The sequence below is a fragment of the Rhinatrema bivittatum genome, chromosome 7 (assembly GCF_901001135.1).
Source record: "Rhinatrema bivittatum chromosome 7, aRhiBiv1.1, whole genome shotgun sequence".
NCBI lineage: Eukaryota > Metazoa > Chordata > Amphibia > Gymnophiona > Rhinatrematidae > Rhinatrema > Rhinatrema bivittatum.
Window position 1 is genome coordinate 139,287,606 of NC_042621.1, and position 19,567 is coordinate 139,307,172.

Genomic DNA, 19,567 nt, shown 5'->3' on the forward strand with positions numbered 1-19,567 from the left:
GGTGGATATATTCCCGTGCCAACCAGGTCTTTAATCTTATGGGTCAGCCCTGCAGCTGGTCTGTCATTTTAAAAAGGTTATTAGCCAGTTTTAAGAACTTTTGTTTATGAAAGTTACTCTTTAAAATAAAAGCCCCCCCTCACTCTCATAGCCAACTAACAGTTGATCAATGGGGGGGGGGGGGGTCCCCTCCCTTTCCCTTTCCCTTTCCCATCCAGCCAGCCACCAATTGATCATTTAAAATATCCCTCACTCCCTTCTCTGTAGTCAGCAAGAAACTGGACATTCAGAAGATAATGCCTCTTCTCCCTCCTCACCACCACCAACCAGTGACACTGCTACAGTCAAGAACCTGATCCTGTGGCTGCCTTATTTCCCAAATTAGGGCTAAACACATGGCTGACCTGTGGGAGGACAGCAAATGCAGCTGAATGTTAACAAGCCTATATGAAACTGAGTCAGTGCTCAGTCTGGTTTCCTTACAAAAATCTGAACTTGAGGGTGGAACAGATGCTGACTTGGCTTATTAACAATCAGCAGCAGTTGCTCCTGTCCTAGAGATGGGTCCTCAAGACTGACCCAAACTGGGAAAAAGAAAAATGGGCTAGAGATTAGGAAAAGTCTCTGACTATGGTGCAGGATGAAGTGGAGCAGCAGGACAGGTCTTGTCACTGCCTCATCCCCCTCCTACAATCACTGTAGCTCCAGACTGGCAGAAATGCCAGCAACCAGGGCTGTCCATGGACTGGTGGCTGAGAAACACTGAAATAGAGCATATGCTTATTGATAGATTGTGAAACTGTTTCATTAAATAATTTGACCTAGCTGTTTGAAAATTTGAAATTTCCTTTTAATCATGATTGAGTATAAAATCTTTTTGGTAACTTGATAACCTATTGAATAGTTAGCCTGTCCTCCAGAGAGGAGACTGTCTAGAAGAGCAAGTTGAGCATATGGGATTCTAATATAAGAATTCTTCCACATTTATGCTCTTAGAAGCTGTTTCTTTCAGACGTGATCAAATTTGCTCATTTGACTGTTTGTATTTTCAGATTGACCCTCTAGCTGCAATGGCATCTCTCAACATTGGTGGATCAACTGTCCCCCATACTCAAAGCATGCCTGCCTTCCCACCCAACTTGGGTTCTGCTTTCAGTACACCTCAATCACCAGCGAAAGCTTTTCCTCCCCTCTCTACCCCAAACCAGATGACTGCTTTCAGTGGCATTGGAGGACTCTCTTCCCAGCTTCCAGGTATTTTATTTCCACACACACTGATTAAGGAAAGGATGAACTTAAAACATACAATACTTGCAAGTAGAAATTCCTGCATGCCCCATTGCTCTTACAAATAGTTAAGATGAGTTTTCTTGGCATTTAGACAGGTGAATCCATGACCAGTGGGTTATGCACCTCTACCATCAGATGGAGACTGAGCAAATTTGGCATCACTGTGTATATACTCCTGCACTGATATCAGCTCACCAGTATTCTCAGTCTCCAACAGATGGTGGATGGGCATTTCCCTACTGGGGATAGCTTAAAAAATATTTTTTTACAAGGAGAAAGAAAATTTCTTAGTGTCCAGTCAGATGAATCCAAAACAAGTGGGTTATGCACTCCTACCAGCAGATGGAAACTGAGCAAGCTGATGTTATAGTACGTATACCCCTGCAGTGACCTCAGCCTGCCAGTATTCAGTCTTCAGCAGATGGTAGATGTGCATTTCCCCATAGGGGTTTGCTTCAATTTTAAGAGAGAGAATTAAGGAAGAAAATTATTGCCCCGCTCACCTGCTGTGATACCAAATGGTTCCTCCCCAAGTTGCTATTTCCTGAGGTGATTTCTGTGGTCCCTCAGAAGTATGCCTTGGCCTGGTAGCTGGCTTTTTGGCATGGGCTTAGCTGGAAGCAGAGTGCAGCGGTGACGGAAAATGCCCTCTCCCCCCTGCAGCAAGAGACAATCTGTGCTCAGCCAGGTAAGGCTGAGCTCCAGTAAGGCTAGCCTCCACTGCAAGGCTTTTGCTGTGCGCTGTGGTAGGCCGCAAAGGCTTTTCATGTGCTTTATTAGGCTGCTCTCTACAGACTTGTCAGTTTGGCGTGTACGTCTTGCAGTGCATCTAGTTTGTGCCGAGTTGGACGCACAGTAAAGCCTTATCCTCTGAGCGCCCATATGAAGCATCGCCTAGTGGCTGCATGCCTAACATCAGCTCACATCTAGCACTGTGCACTTATTTTTTTTGTGCACTTTCCTGTTGGCTGCCTGGGTGAGCGCACATAACTATTGGATGCATATCTTTTTGGGTGCCTAGCTGAGCGCATATAAAACAGACATACACCTCTGGTCACAGCTCAGCACATTGTTGCCATAATGGTGCCTGTGCCTAAGAAGTCTAAGCGCCTTTCTCTATGCACTGGTAGTCACATTCGGGCATCTCAGCCAGGAGTGCCCACTGCATTGTGCCAGCACTGTTTGGAGGCTTGGGGTGAATTGTCTTTCTCTGATTTCATTATGCCTGGTTCTTCCCAGCCGGATGTGGGTCTGGGTAAGGATGTCTCAGGTGGGGCTCCTGATTTTGGATCTCCCCTAACTGTTTCCTCAGCTGGGGAAGGTAATGCAGTACGTACTCCCCAGGTACCTCCTGGTCTGGATGCTTCTCCTTTTTTCTTCAGGCACAGTCCTCTGCTCTGTCCCAGGCTCCTAGGGCAGAGTCATGGTTGGGAACCTTGCCTTCTGTTATGCGCCGGAATATCCCTCTACAGACAGCGGCTCTTTTGGCTAGAGATCTGGACAACATGGATGATGACGCCAATCCTGCCTCTTTTTGAGGATGGGGAAATTTGCCCCGGATTGGAACCATATAGAACCATGTTGCGGTTCTTTCATAAAGATGAACTGCCAGCCTTGATTTGAGACCTGGGCTATGCTTGGCATTCCTGGGGTGTATTCCGCTTCTGAGCCGAAGAGAAATCCTATTTTGGTTTCTTTGCGCAAAGCCTCTTGTCTTTTTTTCCTGTGGAAGCCATTCAAGAATTGATTGATCTTGAGTGGGGTGCCCCAGAGGCTAATTTCAAAGGGGGTTGGATTTTGGAAGGACTTTACCCTTTGGATACAGTGGTAAGAGATCACTTTTGTTTTCTGAAAGTAGATGCACTTGTGTGCATTATCCAAGCGGACCACTATTTCTGTTGAAGGAGTGACCTTGAAGGATGCTCATGATAAAAAGATTGAGACTATCCTTAAGCAGACGTTTGAAGTTCTGGCAGTGACTTTGCAGATTGCTTCTTGTTGTTCCTTGGTGGCTTGCTCTTGTTTGCTTCTCTCCCAGGATGTTGTTGACTCTGGGGTATATTCCAGATCAGTTATGGAATCTACTGCTGCTTTTTGGCTGATGCGGGCTGTGATTTGGTCTGCACTTGGTCCAGAGAGTTGGCATCAGTTGTGACGGCCAGATGTCCGTTATAGTTGAGAAATTAGTTGCTGATGCGACCTCCAAGGCTTATCTTTTAGAATGTAATGTAAAGCAGTATGATTTCCTTTCAATACCGGTATATAAATTGAAATAAATACAGAAAATCTCGCCAAGTTGCCTTTTATTGGCTCACTCTTGTTTTGGATTGAGTTGGAGGAGAAGGCCAGTAAGCGGAGCGAATTTCCAGTTCCTTGTTTGCTGGAAGATAAACTGTCAGAGCTCCCTTGTCATGATATCGTATTAGAGGTTCCAGGCACTTTTGACCCTATAGTGGATCAACCTTTTCAGAGGACTTGGCCCGTCAGTTGGTCTCAGTCCTTTCGTTCCCGACAGCCCAGAAGAGGCGCAGGCTTGGGTGGTGTACCTTGCTGACTCACACCCGGGTACACGAGATAGGGGGTCGCCTCTCTTTTATCAGAGGTGCATCGAGATCACATTGTATCAGTGGGTCTTGGAGGTGATACAAGCAGGATATATGCTGGAGTTTCTCAGTATTCCTCAGGATGTGTTCATGGCATCTCCCTGCAGAAGACGCAGGCAGTGGAGGATAACTGGCAAGGATCCTCAGAGGGCTGAGGTCCCAGTGCCGCATCTCAAGAAAATATGGGGTGATATTCCATTTTTGTTGTGCCAAAGAAGAGCTTCTTTCATACCAGCCTGGATCTCAAGGGTGTCGGTCATCTGCAAGTGAAGCATTTTCACATGGAAACACTGTGCTCTGTGATCATGGCAGTGCAGTCAGGGGAATTTCTGATCTCTCAGTTTGAGGCATATCTTCATATTCTCATCCAACTGGGACATCGCTTCCTGCTGTTTGCAGTTTTGGGGCACCACTTTCAGTTTCAGGTGCTGCCCTTTGCTCTGACCACTCCCAGAACCTTTTCCAAGGTAATGGTAGCACTTGAGGCAGTGTTGAAAGAGGATGGAATACTAGTACACCTGTACAACTGGCTGATTCGCACCAAGTCGCTGGCAGAGAGCTGTCTGGTGGCTCGCAAGGTGATGTTGCGAGAGCTCTGCTAGGTAGTGAACCTAGCCAAGAACAGCCTTTGGCCTGCTCAGTCACTAGAATACCTGGGAGTTCGCTTTGACACTCAGCAAGGCAAGGTGTTTCTGCCGGAGGCTCAGATTCAGAAGTTGCTAGCTCATTGCCTATTAACTGTGCACTTTGACTGTATGGGCTTACCTGTGGGTCCTTGGCTTAATGATAGTGACCCTGGAAGTGGTGGTATGGACGAGGGCGCATATGTGTCCTCTTCAGTGCTCCCTGCTGTCTTGGTGGAATCTGCGGTCTCAGGAGCAATTGATTTGGCTATGCCTGCTGATTGAGGTCTTTTCCCAACTTCAGTGGTGGCTGCAGGCAGGTTGTCTAAGAAGGGTATCTCCCTCTTCCCACTGGACTGGCTGGTACTGACAACTGATACGAGTCTCCTTGGTTAGGGTGCTCACTGTCAGGAGCTGACAGCTCAAGGGCACTGGAGTGTAGAAGAGTCTCTGGAACATCATTCGGCTGGAAGCCAGGGCCGTTCAGTTGGCATGTTTACAGTTTGGCGACAGACTGCAAGGTTGATCTGTCTGCATAATGTCTGGCTATGCCACAACCGTGGCTTACGTCAGTGGGCAAGGAGGCGACAAGAGCCAACAGATGTCGCTGGAAATAGATCAATTTATGGAATGGGCAGAAGTGCATCTCCAGATGAACTCAGCCTCGCACCTTGCAGGCAAGGACAATATAAGAACAGACTTCCTCAGCAGGGAGAGTCTGCACCCAGGAGAGCGAGCGTTGAAAGACAAGGCGTTTCAACTAATTCAGGATCGTTGGGGTCCTGGATCTGTTGTGAAACCCTCACACTGCGCAGAGTTGCCAATTTTTCAGCCGCAGACGATATCCAAAGTGATTGGGGATCAATGCCTTACTCAGGAGTGGCAAGAAGAGAAGTTGCTGTATGCTTTTCCTCCATGGCCCGTGTTGGGCACATTGATTCGAAGAATCTAATGCCTCAGGGAGCTGGTACGTTTCGTCACTCCAGATTGGCCCAGGCGACCGTAGTATGCAGATCTGCAGAGGCTTCTGGTGGATTCTTCTCTTCCACTTCCAGTGCACAGGAAACTGTTGCAGCAGGGACCTGTCCTTCACGAGGATTTGACTCAATTTTGTCTTACGGTATGGCTCTTGAAAGGGCTCGCTTGCTGCGTGAATATTCTGCAGCAGTGATTTCCAACTTCCTAAGCGTTCGCAACTCCACTTTCTTGGCCTATGTGCAAGTTTGGCAAGTTTTTGAGGCCTGGTGTGAGGATTGAGGTGCTTTTCCTTCCTTAGTCAAAATTCTGCTCATTTTGGAATTTTTGCAGAATGGCTTGAAAAAAGGTGTGGCTCTTAATTCCTTAAATGTGCAAGTAGTGGTCCTTGCCTGTTTCAAGGAATCAGGTAAATGATGGATGCTTGTTGGCTCATCCTGATGTGGCCCATTTTCTGAAAGGAGTGAAACATCTTCGGCCTCCTTTGCTGATTCCAGTGCCCTATGGAGTCTTAATTTGGTTTTGGATTTTTTGGCCGGGTCTACATTTAGTCCGCTGTGTACTCTTTGTGGTTGCTGACCTTGAGAGTGGTGTTCCTGGTGGCAATTTGTTCGGCACATAAGGTTTCCGAACTGCAGGGCTTATTTTGCTGGGAGCCATTTTTCCAGGTGACTCCAGGGATACATACTATTCCTTCCTTTTTTACTGAATCAGACCACCTCCCTACTGTCTCTGGATAAAGAGAGAGACACTGAGTAGCAGCATCTGTTGTGACCCTTGGATGTCAAGAGACACATTGTTAGGTATTTGGAGGTTACTGATCCTTTGTGGAAGTCGGATTGCCTGTTTGTCCTTCTTCTGCGGTGGTACTAAACAGGGAGAATCAGCCTTGCGGGCTACAATTGCTCGCTGGATTAAGGAGGTAGTCATGGCTGCATACATGGATGCTGGGAAGCTGTTACCTAGTCAGGTTCAGGCTCATTCCACTTGGGCTCAGGCGGTGTCATGGGTAGAAGTTGGATTTTTGTCTGTTAACATTTGCCAAGCTGTGACGTGGCTCTTTTTACACACAGTGGTGGTGGAAATTATCAGGTAAGTAGTAACTTCTCCTCTTTTGTTATCTGCAGTAAGGGTGCAGAAATTTGTTTGTGGCACTTATCTTGCAGTTCTTTTGAGGTAATTGTTCTAGACCTACAAAAAAAATGCAGATAAGCACAATACCACAGCTGTTTTAACATCCTGTTATAATCTATAAGTTAAAGGTGCTTTTACATCAGTGCTTTAGTGTGGTGAAATGTCTGCAATAAGTACCTTATTAAAGTAGCATCTTAAGCACATGAACCCTGTTTGAACAGTGTTATAAACTTGTATAGATTTATCCACAAATTGGCTTAGTGTAATTCTCCTAGGGCAAGCAGGATGGTAGTCCTCACATGTGGGTGACAACAGATGGACCCAGCATGGAAAACTTCTGTCAGTTTCTAGAACTTTGAGTAGCAACACTGAGCATGCCACTCTCTACATGTCCATGCAGGGTCCCTCTTAAGTCTCTTCTTTTCCGCAGAGCTATCGCCTCGTGGACTTGGATCGTGCTTTTTTTCTTCGGAAAACTGTTTTTTCAAGACCATCTTCTTCTCCCCCCCCCCAATATGCTGGGTCCATTGATCCTTTCCTGGCCCTAGTTAGAAGGCGTCGCGGTAAGTACAATGTTCTTTGCAATCGATTACTGACTGTGCCATCTCCCAGTGGCCACCAACCATCGACCGCTCAGCAGTTTTTTCCATTGCATCCTCTGGTTTCTGCTGTTGCCCCCAGTGCTCCCGGACCATGTCCATCACAGACCCCCACAAGGTCTGCATTTTGTGCCTGGGAGCCTTGCATGATGTCTGCAGCTGCTCTTTGTGCTCAGATGATCCCCAAGGGTTGCCAAACAGACCTGGACAAGATGGACAAACCTTTTGGGACCAGGAAGTCCAAACCCCAAATACTGATATCGGGGGTATCAACGCCTCGTGGTAAAGAGGCCCCTGGAAGTACTGGTCCCGTCTTGTCCTCTCATCTGCCAATTTCCCAGCTGGAAGTAGGTGCTGGGGATCAGCCCCTGTCTCTCTTCCCTCTAGGTCTGGATCGTCGCCATGGTCCTCTGCACTGGGGGAAGACCTGACCAAGCATCAGTAAAAATCAAATAAGCACTGTCATCGATCACGTTTCTCCCAGGGCTCCAAGCTTGGTAAGGCACCGGCATCGTCTGTGACGACACTGAAGTGGTCCCGTGCCAACGAGGCATCGATGCTCATTAAGGCTGAGGGCCCGAGGTGGTCCCTACTGATATTGGTGCCGGGCACCGGTTCCCCTTGGGGCTCTGAGGGGAAACCAGATTCCTCCTCATGCTGTAGTGTCATCAACAGTATTCAAGGAGGAGTTGGAGCGCATAGTGTGGTTGGCAGTGGGATGAACCCTGTAGGGCATTGAGCTGCCAGCCCCCTTGGGGCCTCTACCACCACCGGAGCCTGCACCATCCATGCTGGCATGCTTGGATGTGCTTCTCTGTGCACTACTGATGCCTCAAGAGCCCTCGCTGCCACGTGAGGCACCGGTGAGGCCACGATTGGAGGAATCCTCAATGGGGATGGCCTCCGATGAGGAAGGGCTTCCAGCTCTCGTGGTGCACCCCGACCAGTTCTGTGGCTACTGAACCTTGAGTTACTGGGTCCTTTGCTGATAATGCCCCAGGACCTGTGGTGCCTTTTGGTGCCTGTGGCGCTCTGTGGCCCTATGCCTCAACCCAGGACCGTTCCTCATTCTCCCCTACGGGTTTCACCAGGGAGTGAGGCCAAATGCCCGTTACGACCCGTGGGAAGATGAGCCTTCCATCTTTTCCTCTGAGGACTCTGAGGAACTACTTTTGGAGCCATCTCTTCCAGAGGAGAGACGCTGGTCCTTACAGAGGACCTGCCATTCACAGGCTTTGTACAAGCAATGGTGGAGTCTGTCCCCGTCCAGCTCCTGACTGAGGAAACTCCAGGCACAAGATGCTGGAGATCTACAGTTCGTGGATGCTTCTAAGGAGGCTGTTGCAGGAAGATCAATGCGGTGTACCTAGTACAACAAACTACTGGATTTGAGTGGTGTCATCTCCACCACCAGTCTGTGGTGGTGGAGACAGCCCTTAAGAAAGTGAAGAGGTCCACCAGGCCTTGAGCATAGGGCACTAGATGCCCTGTGCTCGCAAGGTCTTCCAGGGTCCTATGCTGGCAGCCCACATTGCCTGTTACCAGTTATATATGAGCCAATATTCCAGAAGCCTCTGGAAGCACGTTCAGGAATTGGTAGACCACCTCCCTCAGCAACTCCAGGAAGACTTCCTGAAGGTTGTGCAACAGGGATTGGAATGCGACAAACAAGGTTAGGTCCGCATATGATATCTTTGAGACAGTGGCAAGGATAGCCACAGTGGGCATGGGGGCTTGTTTGGCTTGGTTTCAAGCCTCTGATCTCTGACCCAATTTGCAAGACCGTATTATTGACCTGCCTTACACCGGAGAGAATCTCTTCAGTGACAAGATCAAGGAGGCAGTAGATCATCATGAGACCCTGCAACATCTCTGCTAGCACCTCGGACCCAAAGTCCTCGGGCAAGAAATCCTCTAGGCAGGGGCCCTGACACCCTTTTTACCAGCCGAGAAAGTACTACCCTCCTGCAAGTAGAGCTCGGTCTCTACGAGCCAGACCGAGGTCTTATCCTATGCAACAGCATCCAAGTCTGTTACCCATGCAGCCAGTGATGGACCTTTCTGTTTGAGGTTGGCTCATGTCCTTTGTGGACAATTGGATGGCCGTCACCTCAGATCGATGGGTCCTCTCTTATCATCCGCCATGGGTACCGGTTAAATTTACAAGAGGCAGCGAGTGTAGGCTTTTCCCTTCTGGATAACTGGCTTGTCAAGGGTGCCTCCAGTCGCTGGGATTTCGAATCAATTACCCCAAGTTCCAGCTGGGTGCTTGCTTGAGGGTCTATGTGTGTGAGAGCCTGTGTCTGAACGATGGAATCTGGGGGAGTAAGAGCCTGTGTGTGGGTGGGAGAAGGGCTTAGAGCCTGTGTGTGTGGGTATGTATGAGCATGTATATACGTGTATGTGACAGTATATGTGTGAGAATGAACGTGTGTGTGAAAGAGGGTAAAGTCTGTGTCCCCTATCCTTGACAGTCTCAGGGTGACTGGAAATTGAGTTTCCAGATATGGGCATTGGGGCTTTTTTAATCTTAGTTTTAATTATTGGGTGTTATTTGATGTGTACTGTGTTGAAATTTATTGGTGCTGAGAAATTTAGAAAAAAAAAAAGGTATTACTTTAATAGAAGTTATTCTATTTGTCAGTTTTTAAAATAATCTTTAAGTATGGCTTTACTATTATAATTGATGCTTGTATTCTTGATTTGTTTTGAGGAATGTGGTTCTGTTTTTCCATTGTTAGTCTCACTTCTTGGGGTTTTCTGTTTCAGTTTGCATATTGCTGGTTCTAATTTGTGATCCTTTATTCTGTATTTTGTGAGGGTATGGCTCTGCTCTGCACATGTGACCAAGGTGAGAGATTCTGCTAGTGTGTACTTTGTGCAGGGATCTAGAGCAATCAGGTTTTTGTTTCCCCAGTAGGTGGTGTATTGGTATTCTGAGACCCAGTGTAACTACAGTACTGCTGGATTCTTGTTTGAGTTCTTGGTGTTATTACTGTTGCATTATGATAGGTTTGTATAGATTTTGAGTGTCTTTCTTTTTTTTGCAGGGTTTTGTTAGTTCACAATGTGTCCGATAGTGGAAGGAGTTTGTGCTGCTATTACTGTGAAGTGCCTGTCTGGATGTGGTGTGCTATCTTTCTTTCAGGCCAATTCAGAAAGGATCGTGGGAGAACAGGCGCTCTGTTGTTGAGCGCCCCCTTTCCCAACGCGCGCCCAGCCACCTCTCCTGGGCACCTGATTCCTATATTTAAATGAGGGGTTGCGCTAAAAGGAGGCACTAGGGATGATTATGTGCCCCTAACACCTCCTTAATCCAGGAGAGATGGCTCTGTCAGAGGGTTCAGGAAACTGATGCTCAATTTTATGAGCATCTGTTTTCCGAACCTGATGACAGCAGGTGTAGACGATGTAAAAAAAATGTAAACATCTATTGAAAGAGTATTTGCTCCATCATGCCTTTAATGTATGTTAGAGTGATTTAAGTGAGATTAATCCTTAATTCTATTTGCGAGGTATATCATAAGGGATATAGTGCTAATGGTCACTTAGTTTACCTCTGGTTAGATATTGGTTATTTTAGTTTCTGTGAAATTAAAGGTCTTTGAGTTAAGTGTATGATTGATTACATGTATTACGTTTTTATTGTACATCGCCTAGGCCTGTTTTTGTTAGGCGATTAATAAATTTTAATAAATGAAATGATTAGGAAAATGGGTGCCAGTAAAATTGGGCATTCGTTCTCCTGACCGGCCGGCACATTTTTAAATTAAAAAAAAATTTTTTTTTCCTTTTTTGGTTCCTCCGGCTTAATATTGCTAGGATATTAAGTCAAAGGGTGTCCAGAAAAGCTGTGTATTCTGCTTTTCTGTACACTTTTTTGGGCTGCTAACAAATTAACGCCTGAGCATTAAATGTTCAGATTGGCAGCACATTTTACTTTCAGAATCCCAGGTGAGTGACAGCCTCATCAACATGCATTTGCATGTGATGAGCGGTATTAGTTTTCAGGGGGTTTGGCCATGTGTTCTCGAGGCGCTAAACCCCTTACATTATAAAGGGTAATAAACGCGTGTTGAAAACACGCAGCCAAACCTGTGTTAAATTGCGCACGGCTGAGCACACATTACAGAATTGGCCCATTTGTGTGTATCTGCTTCTTTCAGCAACCTGAAGAGAATAAAAGCTGGAATATTGAGTTTTACCTGGCGGTAATTGCTTGCTATTTGGCAAACAATTCAACAGCTGATTGGTTGGTGAGAGACTTTGAAATATACAGGGTGGCCCATGTAAAAGTAGCCTGCCTCCAATAACTGGTACTGAAGGTGGGCTAGTTTTCCATGGGCCACCCTGTATTATCTGTGTGTGTGTATATAATATACACGATGGAACCCAACTTTGGTGGGTGGTGGGCCCAACAGATTGTATGGATTGAATGGGGGGGGGGGCTATGGCTCAGTTTGCTCACCCCTGATGTAACTTATAATTTTAAATATCTTTTGTACTGCTGGAGCATGCCTATTTAGAGGCTCATGTGAAAGCACACATGCAGTGACAGTCTATAGCTCACCTTGCCCCATTGAAGTAATATATATAGCTGCTATGTTTATTTTTCATCACTGTTTAGAAACTGATTCTTGCCATGATATCTTTATAGAAAAGGTTTCTTTAGTACCAACTGACAAAATCTATTAATACAATTTCCTTCCAGCCAAATGTCAAATTGTGCACATTGTCTTAAGGGTATTCTGGATAAAGGACTTGAAGCAACCCTTAGTTTGGAAGTCTCCACATGTGCTGCTGTATTCATCCTACTAGTCCAGAGCGAAAACAGTTTCCATGTAACTAGTGTTCTCTGTGGAAAGCAGGATGATAAAATAAATATAAACCAAATCCACTCTATTTCATGATTTTTTTGTGCCTTGGTTATGTTGAGGTTGATTTTGGACACGAGAAAAAGTTTATGCAACGTGAAAAATCTGTGATAAAGGGTGACGTTATTATAATCATTACTGACATAAAAACACCGAGCATTACTTTTTGTTTTAATGTGCAAATATGTCAAAAAATGCAAATGTCCAAAAACTTCTGCGCTAAATATCCTAATAAGCATAATCAACATGAGTAATGTAACTACTCCTGCAGTCAGTATCCCACTGTCCCAACAAAGGCATTAGCTTCACCACGCCAGCTTCATCAGGAGATGATCAGTCACACATACCTTCTCACCTTCCCTAGAAGTTCAAAAAAGTTTTCTTTTAAACTATGATATAATTAAGGGGCCTTTATGGCATGCAGTAGCCACTGTACATAAGCAGAAGTCCTTCTCGCCCTTTAAGTCTTGCCATTAAATATTCAATCTTGGTTCTGTTAAGTAATGTCACCCTCGTGTGTCAACAGAACACAAGTTATGGTTTCTAGCTCTCCTACCCTATCTAATTTCATCCAAAGCTATCCATTAAGAAGCTCCCTTGATACATCCAGACAGGACAGACAAATGCAAAAAAAAAAAAAAGGTAGCAATGATGCTTAAATGCTGCAGAGACTGCACTAATATGGAAGCAGTGTGAAATTCTTCTGGTTGGGTTGCTCTCGGACTACCTCTGATCATTTAGTTCTCACTTACTGCCCTGTTTGCCACTATTGATCCAGGCCTCCAGCACTTATGCTGTTTGCTACTGTGAGTTTCCAATAAAGCTGACCCTGCATGGTGTCCTGTAGATCATATGCTCTTATTGGAACCTCATGTTCCTGTACGTACCCGGATCAGTCCAGACAGTGGGTTGAGCCTCCTTTCCAGCAGGTGGAGACAGACTAAAACTTGCAGGATGCCCTATATCAGGACAGAGCCTATCCTTTCACCCTTCAGTATTAGTCTGTCTCCCAGCAGGTGCAGCATCTCCCCTTCGGTTCTCTGCTGTAGGCTAGTCAGCCTCTTTATTCTCTTAGGTTCAAGCAAGTACTTCCTTTGGTTCTTGTTTTTAAAAATTATAGAAAGTGAATCTCTGAAGGAATTTTTGCCTTCTTTAGTGCCTTTTTGTGTGGGAGACGTCCGTCTCCCAGCTCTTGCCCGGCTCAGGGGGGCTTGTCCCCTTTTGCAGGAGGGGGTTCCCTGCTTAGTCCTGAGTCCGTGGACGCTTCCAGGTGTGGAGACAGACACTCTCTGGGCCTCGTTCCCCCTCTGGCTGCCGAGAGGGTTTTGAACCCATTCCTGCGCTCAGTAACAAAAAAAAAAAAAAAGTTTCAAAGTTTTAACTTTCAATAAGTTGCAGGTACTCACCTACCTCTAACTTATTTGCAGCAGTTGACCAGCTTTTTTAACTTTTTCTGGTCAGTATAGGATTAGAACCGGCAGTCAGAGAAGCAAAAGGCAGCAGGTTCCCGCCTGCTCTCTCCTGCTGTGCAGGCTGTCAATCAAGCTTTGTTTTTTCAGCTTTTTTTTCTTCAGCCGAGGTTGCTATGTCCCGGCAGACAGCCTGTGTTTCTTGTGGGCTGTCCTCCTCGCGTTTTTCGTGGCAGGGCCTCTGCACTGCTTGTCTGCCGGGTGGGGAAGGTCCCTCCTCGGCAGGACAAGCAAATTTAGCCCGGGGCTCCACTCCTCCCGGCATGGCTAGGCCTTTCCTGGGTCGGCAGAGCCCGGGAACGGCCGCCATCTTTGATTTTTCATCAGGGCCGATTTCAGTGCTCCCTGAGGCTGGGGGGGGGGGGGGGGGCGGATTTTTTGGATTTAACCCCCGATTTGGCCACCGCAGGTTCCCAGGAGGGGGGTCCTGACCTTCCCTTGCGCCCCCCCCCCACCCCGGTAAATCTGGGGTCCCTTTTTCCACTGATTTCGTCATCCTCATGCACAAATCTTATTTAGCTAGCCTGCATGAGATGGATGAAAGCCCCCCCCTGCCCCCCCCATCTAAAATCCCTCGCTCAGCGCGATTGACCTCTGGACCGGCTGCGGAGTCTCAGGGACCAGTTCGGGTGCGGGTGGTCCCGGGGGTGCCCCCCTCCTCCCCTCCCCCGGTGTCTCCTGGGTCTTCAGACCCCGCTGCTTCCTCGGATTCGGCAGATGCCCCCCCCCCCCCCCAGAGGGGGATGACCCCAGAGCCCTTCGTCTTTTTCGTAAGGAGGAGCTAGAGACCCCTCCTCCCTTTTGTTTTGGAGGAGTTGGGTCTGGAAAGTCCCCTCCATGGATAATCTCATTGCCTCACTTCCTAAAGATATGAACCCGGTTTTGGGAGGGCTCCGGGCTCCGGCCTCGGCCTTTCCCTTCCACCCCATGCTTAAGCTCCTTATCCTGTGGGAATGGGAGGCTGCTGAGGGTTCGCTCCGGGTGGGGCGTGCGATGGATAAGCTCTGTCCCCTCCCGGAAGAGGGCTTGGAGAAGTTGCGATATCCATCAGTGGATTCTTATGTTTCTGCAGTGGCCAAGCACACCACGATCCCGGTGGAAGGTTCCACGACCCTAAAGGATTTGCAAGATTGTAAGCTGGAGGCTCACCTGAAGCGCATCTTCGACGTCCTGGCCCTCGGGGTTCGGGCATCTTGCTGTAGCAGCCTCATGATGCGGGCAGGCCTCCAGTGGGTCCAACAGTTACTCTGCGCCCGGGAGCTTCCGCCAGGTGAGGCAGAACAGGCAGAACGTCTGGAGGCGGTAATCGCTTACGTGTCGGACACCCTCTACGATTTGGTCCGTGTCCAGGCGAAGGCGATGGTTTCAGCAGTGGCTGCCCGGATGCTCCTTTGACTTCGCCCACTGGTCGGCTGATCAGTCCTCGAAGACCCGGCTGGGCACGCTTCCCTTCAAAGGTAAGATGCTCTTTGGCAAGGACCTCGACAAGCTTATGGACTCCTTAACTGACAAGGTCCATAACTGCCAGAGGACCGCCCTAAGGCTTCGCGGCCTCTCGCTTTCGCTTCAGGGGTCAGCGTCGCTTCTCGAGCGCGGGGCGGTACTCCTAGGAGGTCTTCTCGTGCGCAGTCCTGGTCGCAGTCCTTTCGTGGCAGGCGGCCCTTTCACGAGGGCCAGCCCGTGCGTACCACTGCTAAACCCTGCCACACAATGAAGTTCAGCCAGCCCATCCCTCGGTCCCTTACCTCTGCGGTCGCCTCTCCCTGTTTTTCGAGGAATGGGTCAAAATCACTTCGGATCAGTGGGTCCTCGACATTATCAGAGACGAGTACGCTTTCGACCTAGTCAGGGAACTTCCAGATCTTTCTGTTCTCCCCTTGTGGCCGGGCCAAGAGGGACGCGGTGGTCCAGACTCTCCAAGCTTCTGGATCTGGGGGGGGGTGGTCCCAGTCCCAGTGAGGGAAATTGGCGCCGTCCAGTATTCTATTTACTTCACCGTGCCCAAAAAGGACTGGTCCTTCCGCCCAATCCTGGACCGCAAGAGGGTCAATCGGGCCCTCAAGATCCCCCACTTTTGCATGGAAACCCTGCGGGCGGTCATTGCGGCTGTCCGTCCAGGAAAGTTCCTTGCTTCCCTCGATCTCGCAGAAGCATATTTTCATATCCCCATCCACCGCGACTACCAGAAGTTTCTCCGATTCCACATTCTCAACCAGGACTTCCAGTTTCGAGCTCTCCCCTTCGGCCTCGCGACCGCTCCTCGCACCTTCACGAAGGTAATGGTAGTAGTGGCTGCGGCCTTGCGCCGGGAAGGGATTCTCGTCCATCCCTATCTGGACGATTGGCTCATCAGGGCCAAGTCGGAGACCTCTTGCCAGCGGGCAGTGGATCGAGTCCTGGAGCTCCTTGCCTCTCTCGGGTGGATAGTGAACTTTTCCAAGAGCAAGCTTCAGCCCTCCCAGGAGTTGGAATTTCTGGGAGCACACTTCGACACCCGAGTAGGCAATGTTTTCTTACCTTGGGCGCGAGCCCTCAAACTGATCGGTCAGGTTCAGGATTTGATTGCGCTATCTTCACTGACGGCCCGGGATTATCTCCAAGTCCTGGGCTCCATGGCTTCTACCATTGACCTGGTCCCCTGGGCTTTTGCTCATATGCGTCCATTACAGAAAGCTTTGCTGTCTCGTTGGCAACCGGTGTCGGAGCAGTTCCACGTAGTCCTTCCCTTCTTGGAGTCTACTGCCGACGAATTACAGTGGTGGCTGTCCCTTCCTCATCTCCTACAAGGGATGCCTCTTCAAGCTCCACATAGTAACCACGGACGCCAGCTTGTTGGGCTGGGGTGCGGTCTGCCTATCTCAGTCCACCCAGGGGACATGGTCCCAGACTCAGTCGCGCTGGCACATCAATCGGCTGGAAACTTTGGCGGTCTGCCTGGCCCTTCAGGAGTTCCTTCCTCTGATCCGCGGCAAGGCAGTACGAGTCCTGTCTGACAACTCCACCACAGTCGCCTACATCAATCGCCAAGGGGGTACTCGCAGTCCCCTGGTAGCCTTAGAAGCCAGCCGCCAACTCGCGTGGGCGGAGCGTCACCTACAGTGCCTTGCGGCGCCTCACATCGCCGGAAAAGACAATATTCAAGCCGACTTTCCTCAGCCGGCAGTCGCTCGATCCGGGAGAATGGGAACTCTCTGACGCGGCCATGGCTCTGATAGTGGACAGGTGGGGTCCTCCTCATCTCGACCTCATTGGCGACTCTGCGCAATGTCAAAGCCAATCGATTCTTCAGCCGCTGGAGGGAACACGGCACAGAGGGCGTGGATGCTCTGGCTCTCCCTTGGCCGGTGGACGTGCTTATGTATGTGTTCCCCCCCCCCCCCCCCTGTGGCCTTTGGTAGGGAAAGTTCTCAGGAGAATCGAACTCCACCGGGGTCCGGTGATTCTAGTCGCTCCCGAGTGGCTGCGAAGGCCGTGGTTCGCGGATCTCATCAATCTAGCGGTGGACGGGCCCCTGCGCCTCAGTCATCTCCCTCGTCTCCTCCGGCAGGGGCCTGTATTTTTCGACCAGGCCGATCACTTCTGTCTAGCGGCCTGGCTTTTGAACGGCGTCGCCTGAGGCGCAAAGGTTATAGGGAGGAGGTCATCTCCACCCTGCTGCGAGCCCAGAAGCAGTCGACTTCTCTGGCCTATGTGCGCATCTGGAAGGTCTTTGAGTCCGCATGCACGGAGGCCGGCGTCCCGGCGCTCCGCCTCGATTCCTTTGGTTCTTTCTTTCCTTCAGAAGGGTCTCTCTAAGGGTCTCTCCTTCAGTTCCTTACATGTTCAAGTCTCTGCGCTTGGCTTTCTCCTGGGTCAGGTGGATGGTCATGCCTTGGCTGCTCACCCGGACGTCATTCGTTTCCTGAGGGGGCGTTAGACACCTCCGCCCTCCCTCTCGGGCCACGTGGCTTCGTGCTCTCTGTGCGGCTCCCTTTGAGCTCTTCGCCACTCTATGCTCAAGGATCTTACTCTTAAGACTGTCTTTCTAGTTTCTATCTCCTCTGCTCGTCGTATTTCTAAGCTTCAGGCGCTGTCCTGTCGGGAGCCCTTCTTGCGTTTTTTCTGATTCCGGGGTCTCTCTCAGGACGGTTCCTTCCTTCTTGCCTAAGGTTGTCTCCGCTTTTCACGTCAACCAGTCGGTGGAACTCCCCGCGTTCTCTCCGGAGGAGATTGCGGGTACGGCTGGGGGCGACCTCCGTCGACTGGATGTCGAGCAAGTCTTGCTTCGTTATCTTCAAGTCACCAATGACTTTCGCGTTTTGGACCATCTCTTCGTCCTTTGGAGAGGTCCCAACCGGGGTAAACAGGCTTCTAAGACCACGATTGCGCGGTGGTTGAAAGAAGCCATTTCCTCGGCATATCTTTGTCAGGGTCGTCCACTTCCTGAGGGTCTGAAAGCCCATTCTCTGCATTCTCAGGCTACTTCTTGGGCGGAGAGTCAGTCTGTGTCTCCACAGGAGATTTGCAGGGCTTCCACTTGAACGTCTCTGCACACTTTTGCTCGGCACTACCGTCTGGATGTACACGCTCCGGTGTTCGGTTCCTTTGGGCGGCAAGTGCTTCGAGCGGGACTGTCTCGGTCCCACCCAGTTTAGGGAAGCTTTGGTACATCCCACTGTCTGGACTGATCCGGGTACGTACAGGAAAGGAAAATTAGTTCTTACCTGTTAATTTTCGTTCCTGTAGTACCACGGATCAGTCCAGACGCCCTTCCCTGTCTGTCTTCTGTCCTCTAGAAGCTTGTTTTCTTGCAGGTCTGCAGTTTTCATATTTTCCTTGGTGCAAGATTACTGAGCATTTACACCGGAAGCCTTGGTGGTTATTTTATACCAAGTTTATGCAAGAGCGTATAGGTATACTATGCTTCTACATTATTCTATGGTTGCTCCGTTGAGCTTTTGGTTACTTGCTTGATCCTATTCTTGGTTTTATTGTTTTCTGCTTTGACATACGTTATACTGAAGGGTGACAGGATAGGCTCTGTCCTGATATAGGGCATCCTGCAAGTTTTAGTCTATCTCCACCTGCTGGAAAGGAGGCTCAAACCACTGTCTACTACAGGAACGAAAATTAACAGGTAAGAACTAATTTTCCTGTAGTGAGGAGTGGCTGGGAATCAATAAAATCAGGTGGGGTAAGGAGTGGATTTTAAGGGATGGGATTGGGGAGGTGATGGCAAGTTAAGCAAGGGCTGGAGGTTTACTGTGGTGAGGATGGGAAAGTCTTTAACTGGTTAAGAATTTGAGTAGCTGAGGGGAGGAATAGAAATGTATGAGGAGGCAGGGAGCAGGTGGTAATGGAGTACCAGGGTCTGGGTTTGAGCTGGGGGAAGAAAGGAAGAAAAAACTAGAGCAAGTAAAATTATGAAACATGACTGCATGCTTTGTGCACAGCATCCACACTTCCAACTTTGTGTTTCTGTTTTTAGGAGGACTTGGCTCAGGCAGCCTGACGGGAATAGGAAGTGGAGGCCTAGGACTCCCTGCAGTGAATAGTGATCCATTCGGACAGAGGAAACTGAGTGCATCTGGAATCAACCAACCTACATTCCAGCAGAGTAAGATGAAACCTTGTAAGTGGTAGTGTTGTCTGTGACTGAAGTGTGGCTGTGGGCTGCAGTTATTTTCACTGGAAAAGGCTTGCTGTCAGCAAAACAAGTTACATCTGTACATGCATGGTTTTAACTTTGGCAGTAGGTGCCTCTTTTAGTTGGTCATTTAGAAGTTTATTTATTTTATTTAAGGCTTTTATATACCGACTTTCTTGATACAAATCAAATCAACTCTGTTTACATCGAACAAGCAGTTAACCATAACCAATTAACAAAAGACAAAATTTGATGAAGCATAAAGTTACATTATAACAAGGGAGCAAAAACTGGGGATAGGAAAATAAAGGGGGGAGAACAGAGATAGTATACTATATACAGGTGAGGGTGTGGGAGGGAGGCAAAGGAGCCAG

The 19,567-nt window shown here is 48.7% G+C and overlaps 1 protein-coding gene across 1 annotated transcript in view; it reads left to right on the forward strand.

Moving 5' to 3' along the window:
* CNOT1 (CCR4-NOT transcription complex subunit 1) overlaps positions 1–19,567 on the forward strand; it is a 987,642-nt gene that overhangs the window by 451,791 nt on the left and 516,284 nt on the right. Inside the window, 2 exon segments of the mRNA XM_029609242.1 lie at positions 1,053–1,254; positions 19,035–19,178. Of these exon segments, the coding sequence (XP_029465102.1) occupies positions 1,053–1,254; positions 19,035–19,178 (346 nt within the window).